Below are 23,058 nucleotides of genomic sequence, written 5' to 3'. Positions count from 1 at the left end.
GTCTGGAAGTGCCATCTTCCCAGGCAGCTGCAAATACCCAGCCCTCAACTCTCGTGTCATTACCGGGAGCTCGCTCAACAGCAGCCCGCCTTGTAACTTATTAAGACCTTCTCAACCACCCCATGGGGAGGAAGTGCGAGTACAGCTGCCCCGAGAGCTGCCGCTGCGGCCGTGCCGCAGGTGCCCCAGTAACCAGGTCACACAGTATTCCTCACCGCCGAGTCAGCCCTGCCACCCTCACGCTGCGCTGGGCTGTAAAGGACCTCCAGCTCCACACCACGGGGGTGGATGGGGTCTGGTTTAGGTCTCAAAGAAAAAGCTAAAGATGAGTCACGGGACCTCAAAAGATTCTTTTTTTCCGCCTGTTTTCCTCCTGCACACAAACTGTGAGAGGTCACCAAAGCCTAGTGAGCAAGCTCCGCCAAAAAGCGTGAATCCAGCTCCTACTCTAGGCTGGGCTCCTGGGTGTCACTCAGCAGGGGACAAAGGTGTCCCCTTCGCCCCAAAACATCGTCCTAGCGCTGCCCACGTTCCCTCTTTACTGAGGAGTCCTGATCAGGCACAAAAGCCCCAGTTTTCTATGTTATCTACAGCCTGCAGTGAAGAGAAAGACCCTCCTAACGGCTTCACCACTGGAAGGTGCTGGGATGGCCTGTGCTCCCCCCGTCCGCTCCTCCGCTGCTCCCAGTTTACCCAGTCCAGGGCTGGTCGGCACAGCAGAGCGGTGAGAGGGGCCAGGAGAGAGGCCAGCGCAGCACTCGGGTGTCAGGTTTACGCCTCTCCTGCTGACAGAGCTGGCTCGTACTTGCCTTTATTTTTAGGCCAGATACACATACAGCTGAACTTTAATAAAATGTACAACCTCCAGCTGGGTAGAGGAGAAGCAGAGGAACCAGAAAGGCCGTTGCTGTCTCAGGTGTCACAGACACTGCCAGACCCGGAGATCTTGGGACAGGTGCTCCTCTCCAGCCCCTTCCCCAGGGATGTCCCCAGACCCTCCTGGGACACCCAGCCCCTGCTCCCGGCAGGAGCTTTAACAAGACGCTAAGGAAAGCTCGGGGTTTAAACCTAAAAATAAACCAGCCCTTGGGCCTGGGGAGGAGGATAGAGCACCGGGCGGCCCGGCCGCTCCAGCGCCGGCCCAACGCGCAGCAGTTTCCAATCGCCTGCGGACAGGGAGCGCTCCCACCCTCCCCCTCCCAGAGTCGAAAACCTCCAACTTGCCACCCACGCACAGGGAAGAAGGCTGACGAGATGCCGCAGGAGAAACCCAAGTCTCCCCCCAACCACATCCTCCCCCTCCGCTTTGCTGCCAGATGCGATTCCCCAGAGCCTTGCCCCAAAATCCCGCTAGCTCAGGCGTTCCCGCTGCGGTCCTCACCCCACCACACGCTGTGCCACCAAGCTGGGGACACATCGCAGCCATGCCACAGTGCTGGGAGCCATGAGAGGGCTGATGCTGCCAACCCTTTTACTGCAGCAGGGAGTTCATTGCAAAGCACCCGCTGCATGAATGGGGCTGCTGGGGTCTGCCCCGCTCCGGGCACGCGGCTGTCCCCCCGCTGTCCCCCCCGTACGCCCCCAGCTGCAGGCAGGGCGAGGGGCTCTGGGTGCTGAGAGGATGCACGCCACCGGCAGAGGTTCGCAGAGGGCTGCAACCGGGTGGCACGCTCCCAGCAAACCCCAACGCTGAGCACCACCACTCCAAGCAACCGGAGCTGCGAAAGCAGAGATCAAACGCCCACCTTGCACGCGCCGGCAGGGATGGTTTCGGCACATCCCTCAGGAAAGGGTTTTATTATTTCCCATGCCTTAAACTGCGCACAAGTGCTGCTGTAGAACCCCCTTAGTCCTGCCCTGCAGCCCTCAGGACCCAGGCAGGACTTGCCCCTACTCCACACAAACCTCACCACCTGCTCTTGCTTGCTGGACCCCAAATCACCCCTGCAGTCCCCCGGGGACCCTCAGCCCTTCCTCTCCTCTGTCTTCCGTTCTGAAGGGCTACACCCTCCAACCGTCCTGCTTTACTCAGACCAGCTAAATACATTGTACCCTTGCTTGCATTTAAGGTGCTTTTTCTTTTTAACTTATTAAGGAGAAAGTTCAAAACGTTTTCAGCGACTGCAACGCACTAATTTGGAACTTACTGCGGTGTCGACATTGCATTAAGTATTTCTGTCAACCGTGAGGACACACCATGTCTATGTAAGAAATTACACTAGCAATTATAGCTAAAGAGGCATGTAAAATTTCAAAAAAAAATTTAATGTATTCAGAAATGATAACTGACATTCTTATTAGGATTAATCTAATTTTAGTAGAGTCATTTATATCCTGCTTCTGGATAAAAAATGAATTTCAATTTTAAAACCTGGATGAAAACTGGCATTTTAAAAAAGTACTTTTAGAAGACACCCTGCATGATTAAGCGTGATGATAATATGAGAAAGCTTAACAAAAAGCTCTGCCATTAAGGAAGATATTTGTTAAACAAAACAAAAACAGAGATTTTTATCAACTCGAGCAGACTATTTCAGCCTAACTCAGGACCCGGCACTGTCGGGTGTTGTTTGCGGTCACAGGTTAGTGGAGAGCAAACTGGCAGCTGCAGATAACAGGGAAGGGTTGGGAAGATGCTCAGGGCTGGGTCAGAATTTTGCCTCTGGATGCTGGGAGCACAGGATGCATCCTGCACCCACGAGCAGGGAACCAGCAGGCACCAGCAAGAGCGATACTGCCCACCCACAGCCTGGACAAGTGATGCTGCCCACCCATAGCCACAGACATCAGACATGGATGGGGAACAACTGCAAAGCACAGAAATGATTCAAAGACTGGAAAAACACTGGGGGGAAAACCCATAAAACATTGGGGTTTAGCTTATCCAAAAAAGAAAAAGCAAGAGATTTAACACCAAGGTCCTACGCAAGGAGAAGCTACAGAGCACTGAGGTTTGCTTTAACACCGAGCGGGGCTAACGCAGCTGTAGCATAGCCCATGCCACCCAGTGAACCACGCAGGCTCCTCTGCGGCTCTGGCACAGATTACTTCTCTTATGCAGTCGGCCTCATGCACTGGTCTCAGTACTGTTGTAACTCGATGGAAACTGATAGTTTGAGTGATAAAGGTCCTGGCAGTCTCCATTTCCCACAAGCAGGCACAAGGAGCCTCTTTGCACCCTTCCCGATCGACCCAAGGAGGCCGCCTTTCCACAGCATACTGTTCCTGTTACATACATCTCTAACAACAAAACAACCCCAAAAAGCACGTGTCACTCACAGGACCCAGCTAATGCAGGCGAGAAACCAGCTGAGGTGCCTCCTCCAGGCACACACAGTGTTCCACGTGCCCCTGTTCACATCCACCACAGCCATGGCTGTGACCGCACCAACTAGATGTTCAGCCTGCCCAGGATGGGGAGGCAGGGGGGTGTGCGGGAACGGGAGGGCATGGGGAACTGCCCCAGGCAGGGATGGGAGCCAAGGCACCCAGTACCAACCAGGGCTGGACACCCCTCCTCTCACCCACGGTCCCCCAGGTACAAAGGCATTAAGTATGTCGGCAAGACAGAAAATGATTTAAGAATACGTGGAAGGAGTCAAATGCCAAGGGGGGGGGGGGGGGGAAGTCCCGAGCTGATTATTTTATTTTCTACTGACAGTTTCAGCCACAATGGCCAATAAATCCCAATTACGGATTTTAAAAATGCTTCCTGCAGACACTTGGACCATCAAGGCAATTCTGGGCTCCCATAACTCCTGGTTTATGATGGTCATACATGTCAATCCTTTGCAGAGCCAAGCATTTCAATAAAGATGACCATAAACCTACGTTAGAGATTAAAGGACTGACTCAGAAGTTTGTCAGAGGAAGAAACAAGTTCCCCTGCAATTGCCTTGCCATTTTTACAAACTAACAGTTCTGGGTTTTGATGGTTTTATACCAGTAGTAAATTTTCGGACTGCCGACAGCTTGGTGCGCAGGACAACAACTGAAGGAAGGCGAACACAGCAGCGGGGAGGTGCAGGGAGGACACGAGCTCAGCCACGGGCTCAGCCGACAACATGGAGATGAGAAGTGACAGGTCTCCTCTTGGGCTACCCATCACCTGCGACGGCACGGGGACATGCGATGCCAGCTCCGACCGACCTTCCCGGTTCTCCCCTCCCAGTCCCCTGGACCTGTCAGACTCAGAGAGCAGCGCTGTCCTCATTCCTCTTCCTCTCGCCTTGGCAGGGTCACTAGCTGCCAAGCAGAAGCATGCGAGCACATGGGAAGGCAACAGGAGACCAGTGACACCCCCCACCGAGGGCTCCCCACCACTGGGCAGGACCAGGGACCCTGGGGCTGATGCGCACAGGGAGCACCCCCGGCTCCCCGACACCAGCAGCCACCCCTCATCACTGTCTATCAACGCAGCAGTGACAACCACGACAGAGATGCCTTTTAAACTATAAATGGCGGGTGTTTATTGTGCTCTTGTTTCCTGGATGAATGTGCTGCTTCCTTTCAGTAAGTGCTCTCTTAGGAGAAGGAAAAGGGAAAAATAAAAAAGCAGCAGAGAGGAAGGAGGATGACTCACAATGAAGCCACAACTCCACAAACACAGGAGAGCTGCCGAGACGATGCCAAGGACGAGGGCTGGGATCAAAAGGATGAGAGCGGATCAAACACGCGCCCTCCCCAGGGAGGGGACCAGCTGGCAGCAGCTGCTGGAGCAAGGAAGGTGGGATGGAGCCATGCCCCCCACCACCACCCGTGGTTCCGTGGTTTGCCCACTCGGCTTGCAAGAAGCCATCTCCCTTTCCCGAGGTTCTGCCGCTACTTTCCCATTTTGAATAGGGCTCTCGACTTGTTTGACTTCATTAAGACACGCACACAGTGCTGCTCCACACCAGAACGCGCGCGGGGATGGGGACGGGGAGGAGCTGTGGGTGCACCCGAGAGGGGATGAAAAAATGCCCTTTTCTCCAAGTAAATGAAAGAGCTGAGCACAGCGCTCAGCGCACTGAAGGGGGCCGGTGCCCTTTCTGCCGGTGTCTCTCTAAGTCTATCAAAAAGTCCCATTTACATCAAAATGCCCTTCCAGACATGCTTCAATTTTACTTTTCCCCTTTCATCTCCTTCCACCCTCCCGCCCCACCTCGCAGCCCTATTGTACTCGCAGCATCTCGTGCGGTGGAGAGGGCAGAGTAGGCTGCCAGAGGAAAAGAAACAGGAGAGAAAGAAAAAAGCCTTAAGAGAGAAGCCGGAATCGCTCCTGGTCCCGCTCCAGCAGGAGCTGTGACCCCATCTCCTCCCGCCCGCTGCTTGGCAGTTACCCCGGGGGGACAGCGCTGGCCGTGTCCCCACCATGGGGACAGGGGACAGGGACTCGGTCTGCCCCAGCCTCCGCTGCCGCCCAGGCTTTCTGGTCAGGCTCTGGTAACCACAGATGGTTTTAATGAGCTTTAACAAAAGCCTCGGGCAAGGCAAGGGTTGTGGAATTCTGCACCGCTCAGCACCCTCTCCTTGGCACCGCCGCCATCCCCGGCCAAGCAGCACCCTGCACACCCCACTCTCAGCAAGGCGGCTGCTGGTGGCACTGGGACAGCCTGACAAAGCACTCTGGGCACCGGCAGGACTGTGCATCCCAGCTTGGAAAACAAAGCATATGGAGTTTAAGTCCCTCCCTCTCCGGATCAGTCCTAAAAATGCCAGGGGAGCTGGAACATTGCCACTCTGTGCCAGGCTCTCCTCTGCCAAAGCCCTGTCCCACCTGCCCTCCTCGAGCAATTAGGATTTAACGAGCTGCTTTCTCCTCCCAGCCCTGGCCCCAACAGCACTGCACCCTCACTAACAAACTTTTGCAAGACCCTTGAAACCAGAGGCACTCTCCCCCCAGGCTGACTGACTGACATCCAAGCCCAAGAGCAAAATCCGCTCCAGGTTACAACAAGTGCAACCGAGGTTTAATTCCAGCCTAAGCCATTAAAGCCCAGCTCGAGCAGCGCACAATCCTGATGCCTTTTGCTGGGCTCTGTCCACCTCCCCTGTACACGGAGCTTTTCCAGTCCTCCTTTCCTATTGTCAGCATCTATTTTTAACCCCGAGCATTATTTCTCCCTGCGTGACTTCAGACACACTCCAGGGACAAGGTGGAATTGCTGAGCTGGTACCAGGCAAAGTGACTCAACTCTCACCTTCAGAAGCACTACAGAAATCACAGGACTAGGGAATTTTCCTCTGTTCACATCTTCCTTTCTCCTTCCTACCCAGGTTTGTCTGGGGCTAAAAAAGCAGGGGGAAACACAAGGAAGTCAAACCCGTGCCCATCGCCAGAACACGCTGGCAAGACATGTTGCTCCCTTTTCTTCCACTGCACCTTTATCATCAGCCAGATTTACCTCCACTGCGGTTACCTTGGGGAAAAAAAATCCTGCATCGACACCCCTTGCTGGTGTAAATCAAGGTCAGAACCGTAACCTTAAAAGAGGTCTTATGAGTCGAGTCTCAGATCTACCAGGCACGGGGAACCAGCTTGATAAATATGCAGAGAGAGGCACACATCCCCGGTGCAACAGGGAGGAGGCGTCTTCCTCGCGGGGCCCTGGCCAGGCTGAGCGCGCCGGATGACAATGCTTCATTACTCCCTTTCAGCTGGTCCTCCCGGCGCTGCACAGCAGTAATTAACAAGAAGGTCAGCAGCAAAGCCCTTCAAGAATCTATCCCTTCAGGGGAGTTTATCAAAACAACCCACCATTTGCCTCCTTCTAACTCATAAAGCACCGAGACCCAACACCAAGCACTCAGAGATGTTGCATTGCATGGGCAACACGTGTGCTGCGTTAGCTAGATGTTTACATTATCTGGCATTAAGAACCAATAAATAATCATTAATAGTATTGCTAGCAAGGATGTTCTCTGCAAGTAAGTCCGGATGCCAAAAAACGCGGTGTTTACAGCACAAGCATCCCAAGGCGGAGCGAGCCGCGGCAAAGCCGGGCGCAGCAGAGGCAGCCTCCTCTGGTGCGGATCCGGGAGAGCCGCCTGCAGTGCACAATGCAGCCGCTGCTGCCAATTCCGGATCGCGTCCCCATTCCCATTTCTCATCCCATGCATTTCTCATAAAGCCCGAGCTCAGGGGTGGGCAGAACGAGGAAAGCCTCGTGTCTGCTGCTCAGGACCACGCCGGCTGCCAGAAGATGCCGTGAAATCAAGGGCCATCGCATCCCAAGTTGTTTGAAACTGCTCAGGCCAGCCCTGTTTTTTGGGCTGACTCCCTGGTTTTGCTCACTGGAGCTGGCAGGGCACTGGAACACCCACAGTCCCAGCAAGGAAGGGAGGCAGCATCTGGAAGCAATTATCCCACTGCTCTTGTATCTGTCACCCGCTCCCCACCCTCATGTAAGGAAACCATTCGTACTATCAACAAATCTCTGTAACAAACTAGGGAAGGGATTCTCACCCCCTCCCCGACACGAAGTAGGCAGCAGAGACTGTCCCAACACAGAGCACAGGGCGGGCAAGGTGCCTCCTGCCCAGCTGCAGGCACACGGGGTGAATCGGGCACACCTGGGACAGGCACTTGCAGGTACCTTAAGGAGAAAGCACTCTCGGATAAGCAATGCAAAAATTTCTCTGCTCCATCCGTGCACTGGTATGATGCAGCAGCACATTAATGCTTTACTTTGCAAGTCTGATGCTTTACAAACCCCCAGCTGCTTTACAGGCACGGATGAACTCCTGGGAGCTCTGCGGGAACGGTCCATGCGCCTCCATCCTCAACCCACGCCGCTCCATCCTCAAAGAGGAAAATTAAGGAGGAAAGGGCCTCGTCTCAGAAAGCAGGAACCGGGAGGATCCCACGCAGCCCTTCCCCATCCCTGATGCCCCTCCCCAGGCTGGGGACAGCAGGAATGCCCCCACTCTCCCTGCCACTGCCCAGGCACAGCGAGCAGCCTGCACCCCGAAAGGAGTAAAACCCAGCCAAGAAGGGATGCTAGGCGGGCACCGGCGCTCCCTGGACGGGTGGCACAACCAGCAAACCCCCAGCACCGCTGCCTGCCTGGCACCCTGAAAGTGGGGGCACCCCCACTGCCTTCCCAAGCGCATGGGCTCCGCGCACAGCAAAGGGAGGTGGTTTGGGAAGGCTTTCGTGCCTCTCCTGGATGTTATGAAACCAGCCAAGGAGCATGAAACTGCCTGCCGTGGGTGGGAGCACCCAGGGCTATATGAAGAGCACTGTAGGATTCCTGCATGCTATGGGAAAGCACGCTGTGCTCCCCCACCCCGCACACACCCTTGCAGGGTATTTTTTTTTTCTTGAGAGAGAGAGACCAGGTAAGCACAAACAACCAGCACAGCCCCACATGAAGGGGGTAATTAGGGAAGCAGCACCCATCGCTAACCAAGTCAGGGCAGAGATCAAAAGCATCACCAAATGTTAAACCTCCCTGGGATTGGGAACTGCTCCCGGGAAGGAACTCGTATGGGACCCCCTCTGTCCCCAGCCATGTGAGGTGGTCACTGGAGCCCAGTCCCTGGGGGGGCACTGGCTGCTCCCCACTGTTATGCCAGAGTGCCATCCTCCCTGGCTTTTTTGGGAAGAAATTTTAATTCTGCAAAGGAACACAGGAGGGAAAAGCCCAAGACACGAAGCCAGCTAGCTGGCCTGTGCACCATCACGTGCCATTCCAAGTGCTCGCAGCCAAATCCGGCCAAACTCCTTCTCTTCGTAGGGTGGCCCTGCAGAGCCTCCCCCCAGGGTGCAGCACCCATCGTTTGGCAGGGAGGGAACACCAAGCCAAATCAGTGCCACCATCCCCAACATCACACGAGCGGGCTTTCCTTCATCCCCTAACCCCAACAACAAGTTTTCCTGTAGCTCGGGCAAGCGAAAAAAAGAAAATAGGAAAAAGTTCTACTGTAGCAACACTACCAAAAGGCGCAAAGCCGGCCATACCGGTGCAGGACAGAGGGGTGGGAGAGGGCTGGCAAGGCCAGGAGGCACGGCTGCACAAGGGACCCTCCTCTCCCCTTCCTCCACCAGCCCTGGCCTGGCACTGCTTCCTTGCCGGGCTGCTGCTGCCCAAATTATTTCGGCAATTAGCTACAGCTAACGGGCGCGTAGGGGTAGCCAGGCACGCCACCGGCAAGCACACACCGGCAGGGATGCGCAGGCAGGGGTGCGCAACCAGACCATGCCCTGGCAGAATTTACACGAAGAAGAATAATACAAATCTAGACCCAAACACAGCTGAAGGGGAAATTCCAGCTGCCTCCAGTCCCTCACACCTCTGAACACCTTCCCGCAACCCCAATCTGGATGGGCCCCTGCTCCCTGGCCCCCTCAGCTCTGCCCAGCAAGAGGGAAGGGGGCTCTGCACCCCCAGACGGCACGGGGACAGCTCTTCCCCACCTCCTGGGGAAGCATCATCTCCTCCTCCCACTGCGAAGGAAGCTGGGAACAATGGGATGCACCAGTGCCAGCTCCAGAGGGGATGCTCATGGACCACCCACCTGGCCGTCCAGGGTCCAGGGACACACTGGGGCGGGGGGGACAGCCAGGTGCAGGGGGCACAGGGTGCGAGCCAGAGCAGAGGCAGCTGCCAAGACCCCATCTCTTGCTTGCTGCAAGGGGCAGCTCCCCATCCCGAACAGTGGGGACACACCGGAGCTCATGGGCTGCAGGGAGAGGTCACTACGGCAGAGACCATGCAAAGCCCCCGCAGCTCGCCCCCACCCCAGCGCTTCCCACAGGAGAGGGGCTGCAGCTGATGCACTGGCCTGAGATTAAAAAAAAATAAATAATTTAATATCTCTTCCTCCAAAATAACTGACTAATTGGCCAAGCCCCAGTGCCGTGCTGGGAGTGGAACCCAGGTTCGCTCTTGCATGAAACATTTATTAAAGACATCAGAGGAGAGGAGGGCAAGGCAGAGCCCGGCAGGCCGTCGGAGCGGGGCGGTGCCCACAGCCAGGTGGAAATTTCCCATCACACCCAGAGGGAGGAAGCCCAAAAATCCATCCCGGCCATCCCCCGAGCAGGGCCCGAGTCAGCCAGGGTGAGCATCCCATCCCCGTGCCCACCGGAGCGTGCCGGAGCGTACGGGGCTCTGAGCACGTAAGAAAGAAGGGGGTCTGCTCCCCCGGCCCCGCGCCCGGGGCTGCCCCCTCCTCTCCTGCCTTTAATCCCCAGCCCCAAAGCAGAGCCCTTTTAGGGGAAAGTGTAACGCAATACCTGGAAAATTTCTCCCACCCGCTCTCTGCTGCCGGCTGCCAAATTTAAAACATATTTGCTGCTCGGCCTTGAAGAAACGTAACCTGCTGCTTAATTCCAACACGTTTATTCTTTGGGGGCAACAAAGAAATTCGCACTGCCGCTGGTGGCTCCTCTCCTTACACCCCACAGCTCTCAGGAGTGGGAGCTGCCAAAAAATTGCCTGGGAGCCGTCCGCCCCCACGCCAGCACCGAAACGCCGGGGAAAGGCAGGGAGCTTGCTCTGCCCATCCCATGGCACCGGTGCCGGCACGGCAAAGAGGTTTCTGCATGGCAAGTAGATGCCCTTCAGCCCCCAGCATCTGCTGGAGGTGCCACCGCCCTGAAATCCCTTGGGATACAGCACGGTCCAAGGCAATACAATGCCCCAGAGCACGGGAAGGGGCTGGGACCACCACCCACTCCGCAGGGAGAGGACCCCTCCTCAGCGACAGGGCCACCCCTCACCTTGCGCAGCCCCCGAGGGGGTCCCCACACAGCCCCCCACCAGCCGGGCTCCTCGGCCAGAGGAATTTTCCAGCAGGGCTGGGTTTGTGAGGGGAGGCTGGAGCGGTGGAAAGGGGCCGCGGCAGCACGGGGCTGGGGGAGGGCACAATGTGTTTAGCAGACTGAGCGATCCAACAGGGCCCATTAAAGGAAACAATTTGTAATACAATAATTATTATGTCGTTTCTCTGGACTCTTTCCTAAGCCTCTCTTTAAACAGTTAGAGGCTTGACGTGCCTGCATAAAGCAGACATGATCTGTAGGGCTGAGGATGCTTAAGTGCCCACATGGGCCAAGACAAGGCCGAGGGGCTGGGCGCACACCCTGCACCCAGCGGGACAGCATCGCACCCTGGTTTGCTCCCAGCCCTCGAGGGATGGCAGGGGAACCACCGGGAACAGACGGGGCCCGGGGAGGTGATGCTCCCCAGCTGCAGGGCAAGATGCTGGCATACCCCCAGCACCGTCAGGTGAGGGGTCCTCTCCCCACGCGCTGCTGGGTCCAGAGCCGCCTTTGCTCAACACCGTGGCAGGGACCACATCCTGGCAGCGCGGCCAGGACCCGCAGCTCCTCCAACTCTTCTTTTATGCTCTGAAGTTCTCGGCCGCACATCTGAAGAAAGCAGCGGCAGTGAACAACAGAGCGAGAGCAAGCAACACAAATCCCCAGGATAATGAGCCCGGAGGAGGGAGACGGTGGGCTCTATCTGAGGAAGGAGCCGTGCTTTTATTGGAGAGCCTAAAAGGGCTATAAATCCTCAGATTCAAAGGCGAACTCGAGCTCTTTCAAGTCTGAGGAAAGCCTGGGATGTGTCAGCCGGGAGGACTAACCACGCCGCGTCCCCTGCTGAAGTGGCCTCTTCAGCAAAGCCGCGCTCCAGCCCGGGATATTACACCCAGATCCTTTCCATATGCTGCCTGCCCGGCTGCAGGCAGGGCACGCCATCACCCCTGCTGGCACCGGGGGAGCCCGCCCTGGACCCCCACCCGGGGAAGGACCGGCCACACCCTGTTTTAAGGCGGGAAGTGCTTTTGCGCCCACTCCCCCTTCCGACGCCCGTCAGTAATTTGCTCCCCAAAACACCAGTGGGAGTCGGGGGGGCTGCGAACCTCCCCCTCGCGTTGGGCTTCAATACTACAGTGAGCCCAGACAAAGAACGCCAGAGCCCAGCACCACCACATCCCCAAGCATCGCTGCGTCCCCGAGCATCACTCCGCATTGCCACCAGACCCCAGGCTGCCGTCCCCGCGCGACAGCCCACGCGCCAGACTGCACTACAGGTTTCAGAAAAACCCATTAAAACACTCAAAGCGGGAGCGAAGAGAGGACAGTGTCGAGCCTCAGCCTTGCACTAATGCACGTGCAGCCGCTGACGTTTCCCAGCCTTAACGAGAAGGAAAACACACAAACGCTCAGTGATCAATATTAATGGTGTAAGGGTATTTATAGCTGATAAGCTGCAAAAATGCTTTTTCTGAAGCACCTACTTAGAAGCCATTTGATGCTGAAAGCCAGGCGGAGCAGACTGTTCCTGAGGCTGGGATCGTGCTGCAAGCCAGGGAGCCACCAGCCACAAGGAAAGGATTGCCGGGAAAAGGGACACTCATCTCCCATCACGGCACGTGGAGCACTGAGGCAGGCTCAGGTGCCACCAAAACCAGCCAGGACCCCCCTCGCAGGGACGGCACACACCCCTGGCCTCTGCAGGGGAGGGGGGCCTGGCCATCACGAGGAAGGCACTTCTGCAACGCCAGCCTGAAGGTGCTGGGACAGAGAGCTCGTCACTCAGCATCCCCCGGGCATCCTGTCCCCAGCACCTCCACGGTGGCATCACCGAGAGCCAACCCGCATCCAACCGCGTTGGCACGAAGCCTCTCACTGCAGCCCAAGCCCACCCACGGCCAGGCCAGCAGACACGGCACACGTGGACATACGCACAAGCACAGCATCGCGGCAGGACAGACCCCTGGAAAACACCGAGGGCAGCTCACGGATGAACACTAACAAGCCCCCCTGCTCCAGCTCTCCGTGCAGCCCCCACAGCAAAGCCCAGTGCCACGGCCTCGGAAAGGCGGAGCAGCCCACCTGGGAAGGGCCGGCTGCGGGTAGGAAAAGGTTATTCCAGAGCAGCCAAGCCAGGGTTATAAATAGCTGGCATTTTTGAAGCGCAGCTGCTCTGCTTGGCCGGGGTGCCACGCCGGCACCTGAGCCGGGTTCTGATCCTGCCCGGGGGTGCTGGTGGGGAGAACTCGCAGCAGAGAAGCCACCGCTCGTAACCCCCCAAACCTGTCCCCCCATCCCCTGTCCCTCCCCAGGGAGGGGGGTGCTGGAGCCCACCTTCCCCTCCAGGCATCACCCACAGCCTCCACAGGGTTTGGCTCCAGCCCCAGAGGAAGAACTCTGCTCCCCGAAAGCGCGGGGGCCGTGCAAACCCCACCCCGTGCCCAAACCCAGCCTAACCAAGCAGGACGTTTAGCCCCGGCTTGTCCAACTCATCAGGGACCAAGCCCAGACAGGCTGGCGGAACCGGGAGCACCAGGATCCCGAGGCTCCGGCACAGCCACAAGCAGAGCACCAGTGCTCCGACCGGAGACAATACACAAGGGGCAAGAAAAACCTCCGCGAAGGATGCCGGGTGCGCGCCAAGGGGTGCCGAACCTCTCTGTGAGCAGGCGAAACGCCCCCAGCACCCCTCCTTGCTTGCCGGAGGATGTTTCTCTGCCACACCACCTGCCCCAGAGAGAGGGATGGAAGCAGAAAAAGCGTCAGAAAGCACCAGAAAGGACCCCGGCTCTTTTGAGGCAAGCACAACAAAAGCCCCGCAGCATGGCCGCCACATTCCTGCCCAGATGTGACGCCGAGATAGCGCAGAGCCCAGAGTCCTCCTCCTGCTCTCCCGATACAAGCAATCATTAATTAGACACAGAATGGATTTCAGCTTTGTTTCTCCCCACCCTGTTTCAGCTGCCAGACTCCAAGTAGCATGTGCTACTGATCGGTACAAGATGTATTCCCACCGGACCCCAGCGCTTCCCGGCAGTGCTGCCGCTGCTGTGCTGATGATGGGGTGCCCTGCCAGCGGGGCAGGGACCGGAGAGCCACAAGGGATCCGTGGGGCCAGCAGCACCCACAAATCCTACATGGATAGAAGGGGTCTTCCCTATCGCCAAGCCCCCAGTTTCCAGGGGACAACCCAAACGTTCCCGACCTGTCGTGCAAGAGGCTGCACATGCACACTGGCTGGCTGCAACCCCCATGACCCGTATAAACATGTGCAGGGCTCATGGGGGACCCCTACCCACCCCATAAAGCTGCTTGGGGGGGACTCCCACCCAACCTATAAAGCTGCTCGGGGGGGACAATCCCAGCTCACCCCATAAAACTGCTTGGGGGGGGGGAACCCCTGCCCACCCCGTAGAGCTGCTCGGCAGGGGGACCCCTGCCCACCCAGCCAGGGCTGCACCGCATGAGGGCACATCCCACCCCGCTGCACGCAGCCTGTTTGGAATAGGGATCCCTGGAGCAGCTCATAAAACTAAAAGCGATGCAGCCGCTCAGGTGCGGCCGCGGAGGGAAGCAGCCCCCTGCCAGCTCCCTCCAGCCCTCCACAGCCAGAACGGGCACAAAAGCCCCATTCGTCCCCGCTGCCATGCGGCTCCAGGAGCTGCAGCAGCTGTTTTGCTCTGGAGAAAGCTACGGCTCCTTTTACAATCAATCAGCCACCCCATCACGGCTCTTTTTTTCTTTTAAAGGAAGCAGTTAAATCCATTTTATAGAATCCAGTGGTATTTACCCAGCTACTGCAATAGCCGCAGCGCTGCCTTCACTTTTTTTTTTTTAATTTAAGTTAATGAAGTCATTCCCAAACAACACGCAAGGAGCCCTGGGTGCTCCTTTCCCCAGGCACAGCAAGAAGAGTAACCTTGCTCGTCACTGCCACACGGCCAGGCACGGGGGCTCTGCCCTGCGGAGAGCGAGAGCAGGAGCCCTCCGTGCTGGGGGTGCACTCAGCCCGGCACCCAGCAAAGGGTCCCCCAGCACCCACCCAGCAGGCTTGGAAAGGGATCCTCCACTCACTCCAGAGGGCAACTCCAACCAGGACGCAGAGCACCCAGGCTCGCCCAGCCCCCGGCAGCCTTTGGAGATGGAGCCAAGACCCAGGGAGGCAGAGGCATGCGCAGGGGCCATCGGATCCCTCTCGGTACCATCCACACCCAACGGAGCCCCCACCTCTCCCCAGGAAGGGGGAGTCTCTGATGGCTCAGCCAGCCAAACGTGGCTCTTAATTAAAAATAAGCAGCATGCTTTCATTATTTCCCAACTCCTTATACTGTGAAGCGCCTCACGTGCCCACTGGTACAGTAATTAAATTACATCTGCTCCGACAAGTGTGAGCCCACCGATGCAGAGCTCCAGGCCAGCCATTCCCCTCGGAAACAACCTTCCAGCAAGCACTTTGTCTCCCGTAAAAGGCATTAAAAAAGGCAAAGATACACCAGGCTTCAAACTCAGTGCTTACAGAATTCAACAGGACACCATAATGCCATTAAAGACAAAATAAAAATACCACAAAGGATTACTTTTGTCTGGTTTTCCCCTATTTGCCCTGCCTATTTTATTTGTTTTTTACATAAATGCATTTATTTTGTTTTTAGAAAGTTGCAGCGTGGCTCTGCACAGCTAGCAAGCAAGTGGGGCCGAGTAAAACTTCACATAAAGAGAGAAAAGCGGAGCCGAAACGACCCGTTCTTCAGAGCTGCGCGGATGATGTGTCCCATTTCCCCCACCTCCTTATTAAAATACTTTCTGGAGAGGCAAATTCCAGCCTGAAATGAATTTTCCAAACCATATTTTATTAGGAATGCTTCCTTTTAACGGTCGGCACAGGAGCCCACCAGGGTCAATATTTCTCCAAAATTACAGCCAAGGGAGTACAGAAAGGATTTAGCCAGAATTTCCCCTGCAATTCCTGGCTGTCCAACAAGAGCACGCTTCCACCAACCCCCCAGCTGAGCAGCAAAGGGGACGATTAAATCCCAGCAGCACCCTCCACCCCCCCAGTGACACAGCGGAATAAAATTAAAACCACATTGGCTCCCCGAGAGCCCATCCTGGGGCTCCACAGCCATCCTGGGGAAAGCTCACTCAGGGGGATCTAATTCAGCCTCAGCTGGTCCCAAGCACAGGTTTGTGACAATTACCACCTTTTATCTGGCAAAAGCATCTCCAGGCCTACTTTTTTCCCCTTAAAAAAACACAGAATTATTCACAATAAGGAGACAGTGATGATTCCAGGGCTGGCTTTTGGCCACGCACCTAGGAGCCAAGGGGAACGCTTCCCCAGCACAGCACACGGCGCTACAGCTTAAGCCAGTCTTAACTCGATTAGGAAATCATTCCTTCCATCGGACGCGTTATCAGCGTCCCTCCGATAACCACCACGAGATCAGGAACCTGCCGGTGACGCCCCAGTGAAGTTATAAGCTCAGGCTTTGTACGCACGGCCCCAAGCTGCCCAGGGGAGGAAAGGGCAGAAAAATATTTTCCTTATTTACAGTGATACCACCAATGCCAGACATGCAACGCTTTCTTCTTCTATCTGTTGGAAAATTCCACTTAGCAACGTTATTTTTAAAGGCTTTAGCACTCTATTCTAAAAACAAGAGTTAGAGCTCAGAAAAGCGGGGCAGAGGGCTGGCACGGGCACGGCACTGCCCACAGAGCGCCGGAGGAAGGGCTGGAGAGCCCCAAGGATGGTGGTGGGCGCGTGTGGGGGCTTTCGTGGATCTCCGCAGAAGAGCTGTCCTGGTCTAACAAAGAGCACGGCTCTTCCCCAGACTGGACCTGGACCCCGCACCACGCGCAACTCCCCAGACTGGTTTCCTCAACTGCGTTTGACACCATGCAACCTGCAAATGTCAGAGGCGGGGGCATGAAGGCCTAAAAGAAAATGGGGGACCCTAAAAGACAGACCCCAAAATGAGGCTCCAGGGTCAGACCGAGCGGGACCACAGCTGGGCATCAACAGCGACCACCAAGGCAAAACCCAGCCACGGCTCCCACCTCGCCGCTGGGATCCTCCCCAGCGCCCGTCCCACCCTGGCCGAGCCATTTCTGGGTGGGAACGCCAACATTTTGGGCACTTCCCACCTTCTCCCATCCCCGTGGGTACTGCAGGGCTGGGGCACCACCAGCACTGCCCTGCGCCTGGTACCGCTGGCAGCCGTCCCCATGCCGGGTGGTGGGCACCCAGAAAGCTGTGCCGAGGGCGGGCAGCCACCCAGCTCCAAACTGGGGGATACACACCTCAAGGTACCACCAGGAGACCACCGCAGGCAGCCACCCAGCAGATGGGGAGCACGTGGGGAGCCACTGGCATGCCAACCCTCCGGCTCCCAGCCTGCCGGCCGCCTGCCCCCAGATTCCCAGGCCAACGGTAAAGAGGACTGGGGTGACATGGCATCCCCCAATGCCACCCAGCCAAGGCCACTACCACCTCCAGCTGCCCTTTTATTTCAAATCAAAAGGGATTTTTCTGGATTTGCCTCTCTCTCACGACACCTCAGAGTCACAAAGCAACAGATCGATTCCCGACGGTAAAGGCTCTTTCTGCTCACAGCCACAGCTCCAAGAACAGAAAAAAAACCACACCAAGAAGGAGAATTTAACTTCGGGCAGCCCTCGTCCCAGCCTTCCCAACACACTGGCTGAAGCTCGGGAGCGTGCCTGCACACGCGTGTGCCTGCAAAGTAGCTTTTTTTTTCCCCTCCCTCACCAAAAAAAAAAAAAAAAAAAAAATTATTTGGTTGGAATATAAGTGTCCAAGTGGGAATGTCGTCCAGATTGTTTCAGTTCTCTCCAACTGTTCAAAAACTCTTTTATTTTTTTTTTTTTTTTAAATGTGGTGGTGGTGGGGAAAATGTATCAAGCCAAAAGCAGGATTTTTTTTTTCTTTTTTTAAAAGGATAAGGGGCCAACACCAACAAACACGCTGTGATCTACAAGATCTACAAGCCCCCCAGCACAGGGGCTACCAGCACCACCCTGACACCAGCATCCCGGGTCAGGGGACCACGGCCGAACCTTCCACTCCTCCTCCTCCTCGCCCTTCAGCCCGGCGCGCTGGAAAAGCTCCTTCTCATTGTTCCTGCACCTCCGCCGGGGCAGACGCGTCCGCACACACAGCACATATAGATCTATACGTGCGTACAGCGGGCGGCAGCGCAGCCGGAGCGGGGCTGTGCAGGCACGCCGCGGCCCCGCCGCTTTGTTCGGACCCGGGCCGGGGGGTCCCACGCCGGCCCAACCCCCGCCCCCCGCCTTCCTCCGCGGCTTGCTTTGGAAAGAGAAAAGCCAGAAAAAATAGTAATAATTAAAAAAAAAAAAAAAAGGATAAATCCAACTCTAGCGTCGGCGAGGTAGAGAGTGCGGCGATCCGGCCCCCGGCACCCTCCAGAGCGCGGCCGGGCGAGGGGCGGCGGCGCCGGCGGAGCCTCCCCCCATCCAGGGGAAAAAAAAAAAATAAAAAATGTAAAGGTAAAAATTACGTTAAAAAAAGGCAAAATCTAAAAAATGAAACACCTCTTGAAAAATGAAAAAAAATTGAAAGGTAAGAAAACCTTCAAAAGCCAATAAATTTTTTAAAAATTGGGGGGTAAAAACGAGAAGTACATTGTTTTCAGAACCCGAAGGCACCAGCCCGCAGCAGCCGGGGCTCGGCGAGGTCCGTACTCCAGCCGGGGGTCGCTCCTCTCCGTCCGTCGACCGCAGCTCTTCGCGGTGCCCGCGCCGCTTCCCGGGGAGGGCTTTTTTTTCCTCAAAAATCCTGCGGTTTTGCTTAATTATTTTTTTTTTAATTTTTCCCGGGCCTACTTTTTTTTTTTTTTTGCCGGGGGGGTGCGAGGCGGGTTCCCCCCCCGTTCCCCCGCGCCCCCTCCGCCGCACGTACTTGGGGTTCCCGGCGCTCCAGGAGACCGGTTCCAGGCTCTTGGCGAGCGGCGCGGCCAAGCGGCACAGGGCGAGGAGGACGCCCAGCAACCACCGCCCGCCGCGGGGCCGCGCCATCGTCCCTCGGCGGCGGGACGGGACGGGCGTCAGGCGCCCATGCCGCTTCCCCGCCGCCTGCCTCCGTCTCCCGTCCCGCCGCCTCCGCCGCCGTCCCCTCCCGCACAGCGGCGCCGCCCGCCGCGACGATCGCTCTACTCCTCCGCGCAGGCAACGGCGCGGGCAGCCCGGCGCGGCACGGCCAATCGCTGAGCGGCGCGGGGGGGGCCTTGCGGGGCGGGGACACGCCCACCTTCGCTTCTTAAAGGGCGCGCGTACCTTTTTTTTTCCTCCAGACACCCCCCTCCCTTTTACCACCTCCCCCCAGTCAAGCGGTGAGAGGGGAAGGCGGGGGGGACGGGGGGCGCGGCCGTCGGGGTACCGTAGCTCCCCGACGGCCCGGCCCCCCCCGCGCCCCCCCCAGCCCTGTCTCGGCGCGGGATCCAGCCGCGGTCCAACAGCGCCGCCCAGCGGTCGCGCGTGGCCCCGCCCCCGCCCGCTGCTGGGGAGCGCGGGAGCGATCGGCGGAACCCGGCGGGGGGGCGGCGCGGCTCCGCGTGCGGTGGGTCTGCCCTGAAATACCCAATAGTCACCTTTGGGGGTAGGTTTTTAAATTTTTTCAAAATTTTTTACAACTTTTTTGAAGTTTTTTGTGAAGGTGGGGTTTTTTTTGGCAGGTTTTTGCAAATTTTGAAAGTTTTTGGAAGTTTTTGCAGGGTTTTTTGAGTTTTGGGGGATTTGGGGGGGAAAGGAAGAAACTCCGGAATCAGCCCGCTTTCGGAAAAAAACAAAATGAACAAAACCTCTGGAGTCTGTTTGCTTTCTGTTGCAAAAATAATAAAAAACCCCTCTGGAGTTAGTTTGATTTCTATTAATAAAATTATTAAAAAAAACAACCACCTCCGGAGTCAGTTCGCTTTTTATTAAGAAAATAAAAATAGGCACATCAGTTCACTTGATATTACAAAAATTAAAAACCCAAACCTTCGCAGTGAGTTTAATTTGTATTAAGAAAATTTTAAAATAAACACCTCTAGAGTCACTTCACGTTCTGTTACAAAAATAAACAAAAAAAGCTCCAGAGTCAGTTCTCAGTCTATTAAGAAATTCAAATCACAGCTCGAGTCAGTTCACTTTCTGTTACAAAAATTTTTAAAAACCCTTCAGAGTCAGTTCAGTTTCTATTAAGAAAATTTTTTTAACCTCCAGAGTCAGTTTGCTTTCTGTTACAAAAATAAAAACAATATATATATACAAAAAAAACCCACTTTGGAGTCTGTTCACTTTTTATTAAGAAGATCTAAAAATTCCAAAAATTGACAAAGAAATACCTCTGGAGTCAGTTTGCTTCCAACCGAGACCCTAATCGCCCTCATTTTGCGACACCCCAGATGCATCCGTCTCTGTTCCTTGTCCTATTTATCCATTTCTGCGCTGCCCCGTGCCCAGCACAACCCGCAGAGGCTCCGCGGGTTTCTGCCATTTCTAACCCAAACCCTGGGTCCAGGCAGTGCACCTGGCACTGCTCTGGTGACACCCTAACGCAACAGAGGTGACAATAACTGAGGGAAGAGAAAAAATAAAGATTACAATTCCCATTTTTTGGAGGGCGGATTGAGCCGGCGAGCTGCCCTGGCCTGGCAGGGTGCTGTGGCTGTGCTGCCTGCTGCCTGCCCGTGTCCCTGCCCTGCCATCATCTGCCGATGACATCACGATCGGTTGCTATGGCGATGCCGGCTCTCCCGGCACAGGCTTAGGTGGGGATCTAGAGCCCAGGAATCCTTCTGAACAGGGATGCTGTGCCCATGTGCCCCCTGTGCCCGAACTGCCCCGACGGGCAGGAGAAGGAGGCAGGATCCCTGTGGGTTTCCTTTGGGATCGGACCCCCTCACACCAGCAGAGCCCAGCTGGGTGCTGATGGGTGCTGGCACATCCCAGGGATGAGGGGAACCAATGTGCCAGCCAGGCGAGCACCATGGATTGGCAAAAGCACCAACAAGCATCCCAAGGTCACCCAGTGCCACAGTCCTGTGGGGTGCAGTGGCACAGCCCCACCAGCACACTGGGACAGCTGCCCGCCGGTGCCAGTACCAGAGTGTCTCAGCAGACACCAAACCAAACCAAACCCCGCGAGGTGGGAAAAGGCACCGTGGCAAGGGGAGGGGTCTCATTCATGGCAGTGGGGCACCTCGGAGGGGTGAGCATTGTTCTAGGAGAACGGCAAAACCCCCTTCCCAACCTTTCCTAGCGTCGCTCCTGTGGCAGGAAACACCCACCCAGTGCAGTCACTCAGAGACATAATCCTGCTTTTCCCACCCAGCCCTGGAATTGGTAGTGCCGAACCAGGGTGATTCCTTGGACAGTTCTGGGTAAAAAAACGACTAATTGGAAAATGGTTCCCAGCCTCAGCTGCACCAGTGACACTGGGGAGCTGGGCTGAGCTCCAGGTGGGAGCAGCAGCGGCAGCAGCCAGAGGGATTGCTCTCCTGGAGGGCCAAAGCAAGGGTGTGTAAGCAGCTGTGGGGCAGGTGCAGGGGAGCGACGACACTGCATACTTCTGCAAAAGTCCCGGGCTTTGGGAGTGACCCTCGAGCCTTCACAAGGAGCTGGACGTGGGAGAGAAGTCACCAGAAAGCTGCTACCCTGCTCGTGCCCACCTGTCAGCCCAGGGAGCGATAGGAATTCAGGTTTCCCTTCCCTTTTTCTGCCCCTCTCTCCTTCCCCAGCGCGCTCCCCGAGCCGGCATGGACACCCCACACGCAACGCCTGGCCATGGGCACCACCTCGCACAGCCTGGGGAGTGAGCCCAGGGAGTGCGCAGAGAGCAGCCATGCATGGGGAGTGCATGCAGGGTGCACAGAGAGTGAGTGTGAACATGGAGAGTGCATGGAGAAAGCATGCATGGAGAGTGCGCATAGCGTGCACGGAGAGTGTGCACAGAGAAAGCATGCAAGGGGCAAGTGTGCAGGGAGCGATCGCGCACGGAGAGCGCACACGGCTGTGGCGCACCTGCTAACAGCACTGGCTGAAGTTCAGGCGCTGCCACGGCAGTGTGTGACCAGACCCTCCCACCTGTCCAGAGGATTCGCATGCCATACATCAGGGGAAGCAACATTTAAAGATCCCATGCCAAGGGCACATATGCACAGGCAGGCGTGGGGGGCAAATATAACTACCCACGCAGCACAGCCCTGGACCAGCTGCGCCAGGCATCCTCCTGTGGCACGGCCACCCAGCGCCCCGCGGCCGCAGGGCAAGAGGCAGGTGCAGTGTGCTGCAAGTGGGACTTGGCCCATGCTCCCCGTTCCTGCAGCAAAGGGCAGCTCCAGCTGCCTTTGATGTCCTGAGCAAGGACAGCTGCCCTACGTATTAAATGACTGCAGGTGTCATGAGTTTCAGGGTCTCAGCTCCTGCCCAGGCTCTCCTCCCAGCACCCAGGAGAGGAATGCTGCACTGGGCTCCCTTTCCAGGAAGGGTGCAGGGGGTCTCCAGCAGCCCACTGACCCGTTGCTCCCTCAGAGTCCTTCCTTACAACCCTGTGGGAGAGGAAAGGGCATCACTTTATTCCCTCATTCTTCATATTTTTGGGGCCCAGGAATTGCCTTGTGCCACATGCACAAGCATCTTAGTGCTTCCCCTGCCTGTGCATCATGCTGCCTCCTTCCCACTCCATCGGTACATGTGTACCCTGGTCTTTTGGCTTCCATCCCCACCCTCGAAATCTAACTTAAAATGATAATGCAGTTTCAGGGGGTGATCTGGGGGATTCCCTCCCACCTGCTTCATTCTAAAGGGACAAGGCGAGAAAGAAGTTACCGGATGCCCTTTGGCAGGATCCAGCATCACCCCAGCCTGCGGTTCTCAGCAGCTCACCGTCATCCCCTGCCTCCTCCCGAGTGGCTGTGGCTTGCAGTGTGCTACTTTGCACAATCCCACCCTCATCAATGACGATCTGCATCCCAAAATGTATTCCACAGCCACTTCATATTTAAATTATCTGAAAATTTTTATAGCAAAAGAGTACTGGGATAAAACAGAGCAAAAGAAAATTTAGGCTGAACACCAGGAAAAACTGCTTAGTGCTGAAATCTGTTCGGCTGTGGGATGGTTCCCCCAGGGAAGCGTTTGAGTTATTTAAAACTCACCTAAATAAAAATCGGTGGGGAATAAACTTCACTCATCCCAAAGGCATGGGCACTACGGGACCTGGTAGATCTTCCCCCCTAACTGTTTTCTGGGATGAAACAGATGAGATCTCACCAGGCTGA

At 56.2% G+C, this 23,058-nt stretch overlaps 1 protein-coding gene across 1 annotated transcript in view; it reads right to left on the bottom strand.

Moving 5' to 3' along the window:
• Positions 1–18,893, bottom strand: part of EFNB1 (ephrin B1) — a 54,771-nt gene extending 35,878 nt beyond the window's left edge. Inside the window, exon 1 of the mRNA XM_040614593.1 lies at positions 18,696–18,893. Within this exon, the coding sequence (XP_040470527.1) occupies positions 18,696–18,811 (116 nt within the window). The 5' untranslated portion in view covers positions 18,812–18,893. The remainder of the gene's footprint in view (positions 1–18,695) is intronic.
• Positions 18,894–23,058: the final 4,165 nt, after the last annotated feature.

Source organism: Falco naumanni, chromosome 14 (assembly GCF_017639655.2).
Source record: "Falco naumanni isolate bFalNau1 chromosome 14, bFalNau1.pat, whole genome shotgun sequence".
NCBI classification, from domain to species: domain Eukaryota; kingdom Metazoa; phylum Chordata; class Aves; order Falconiformes; family Falconidae; genus Falco; species Falco naumanni.
Note: the sequence above shows the minus strand (reverse complement) of the source record. Positions and strands in the feature narration are given on the sequence as shown.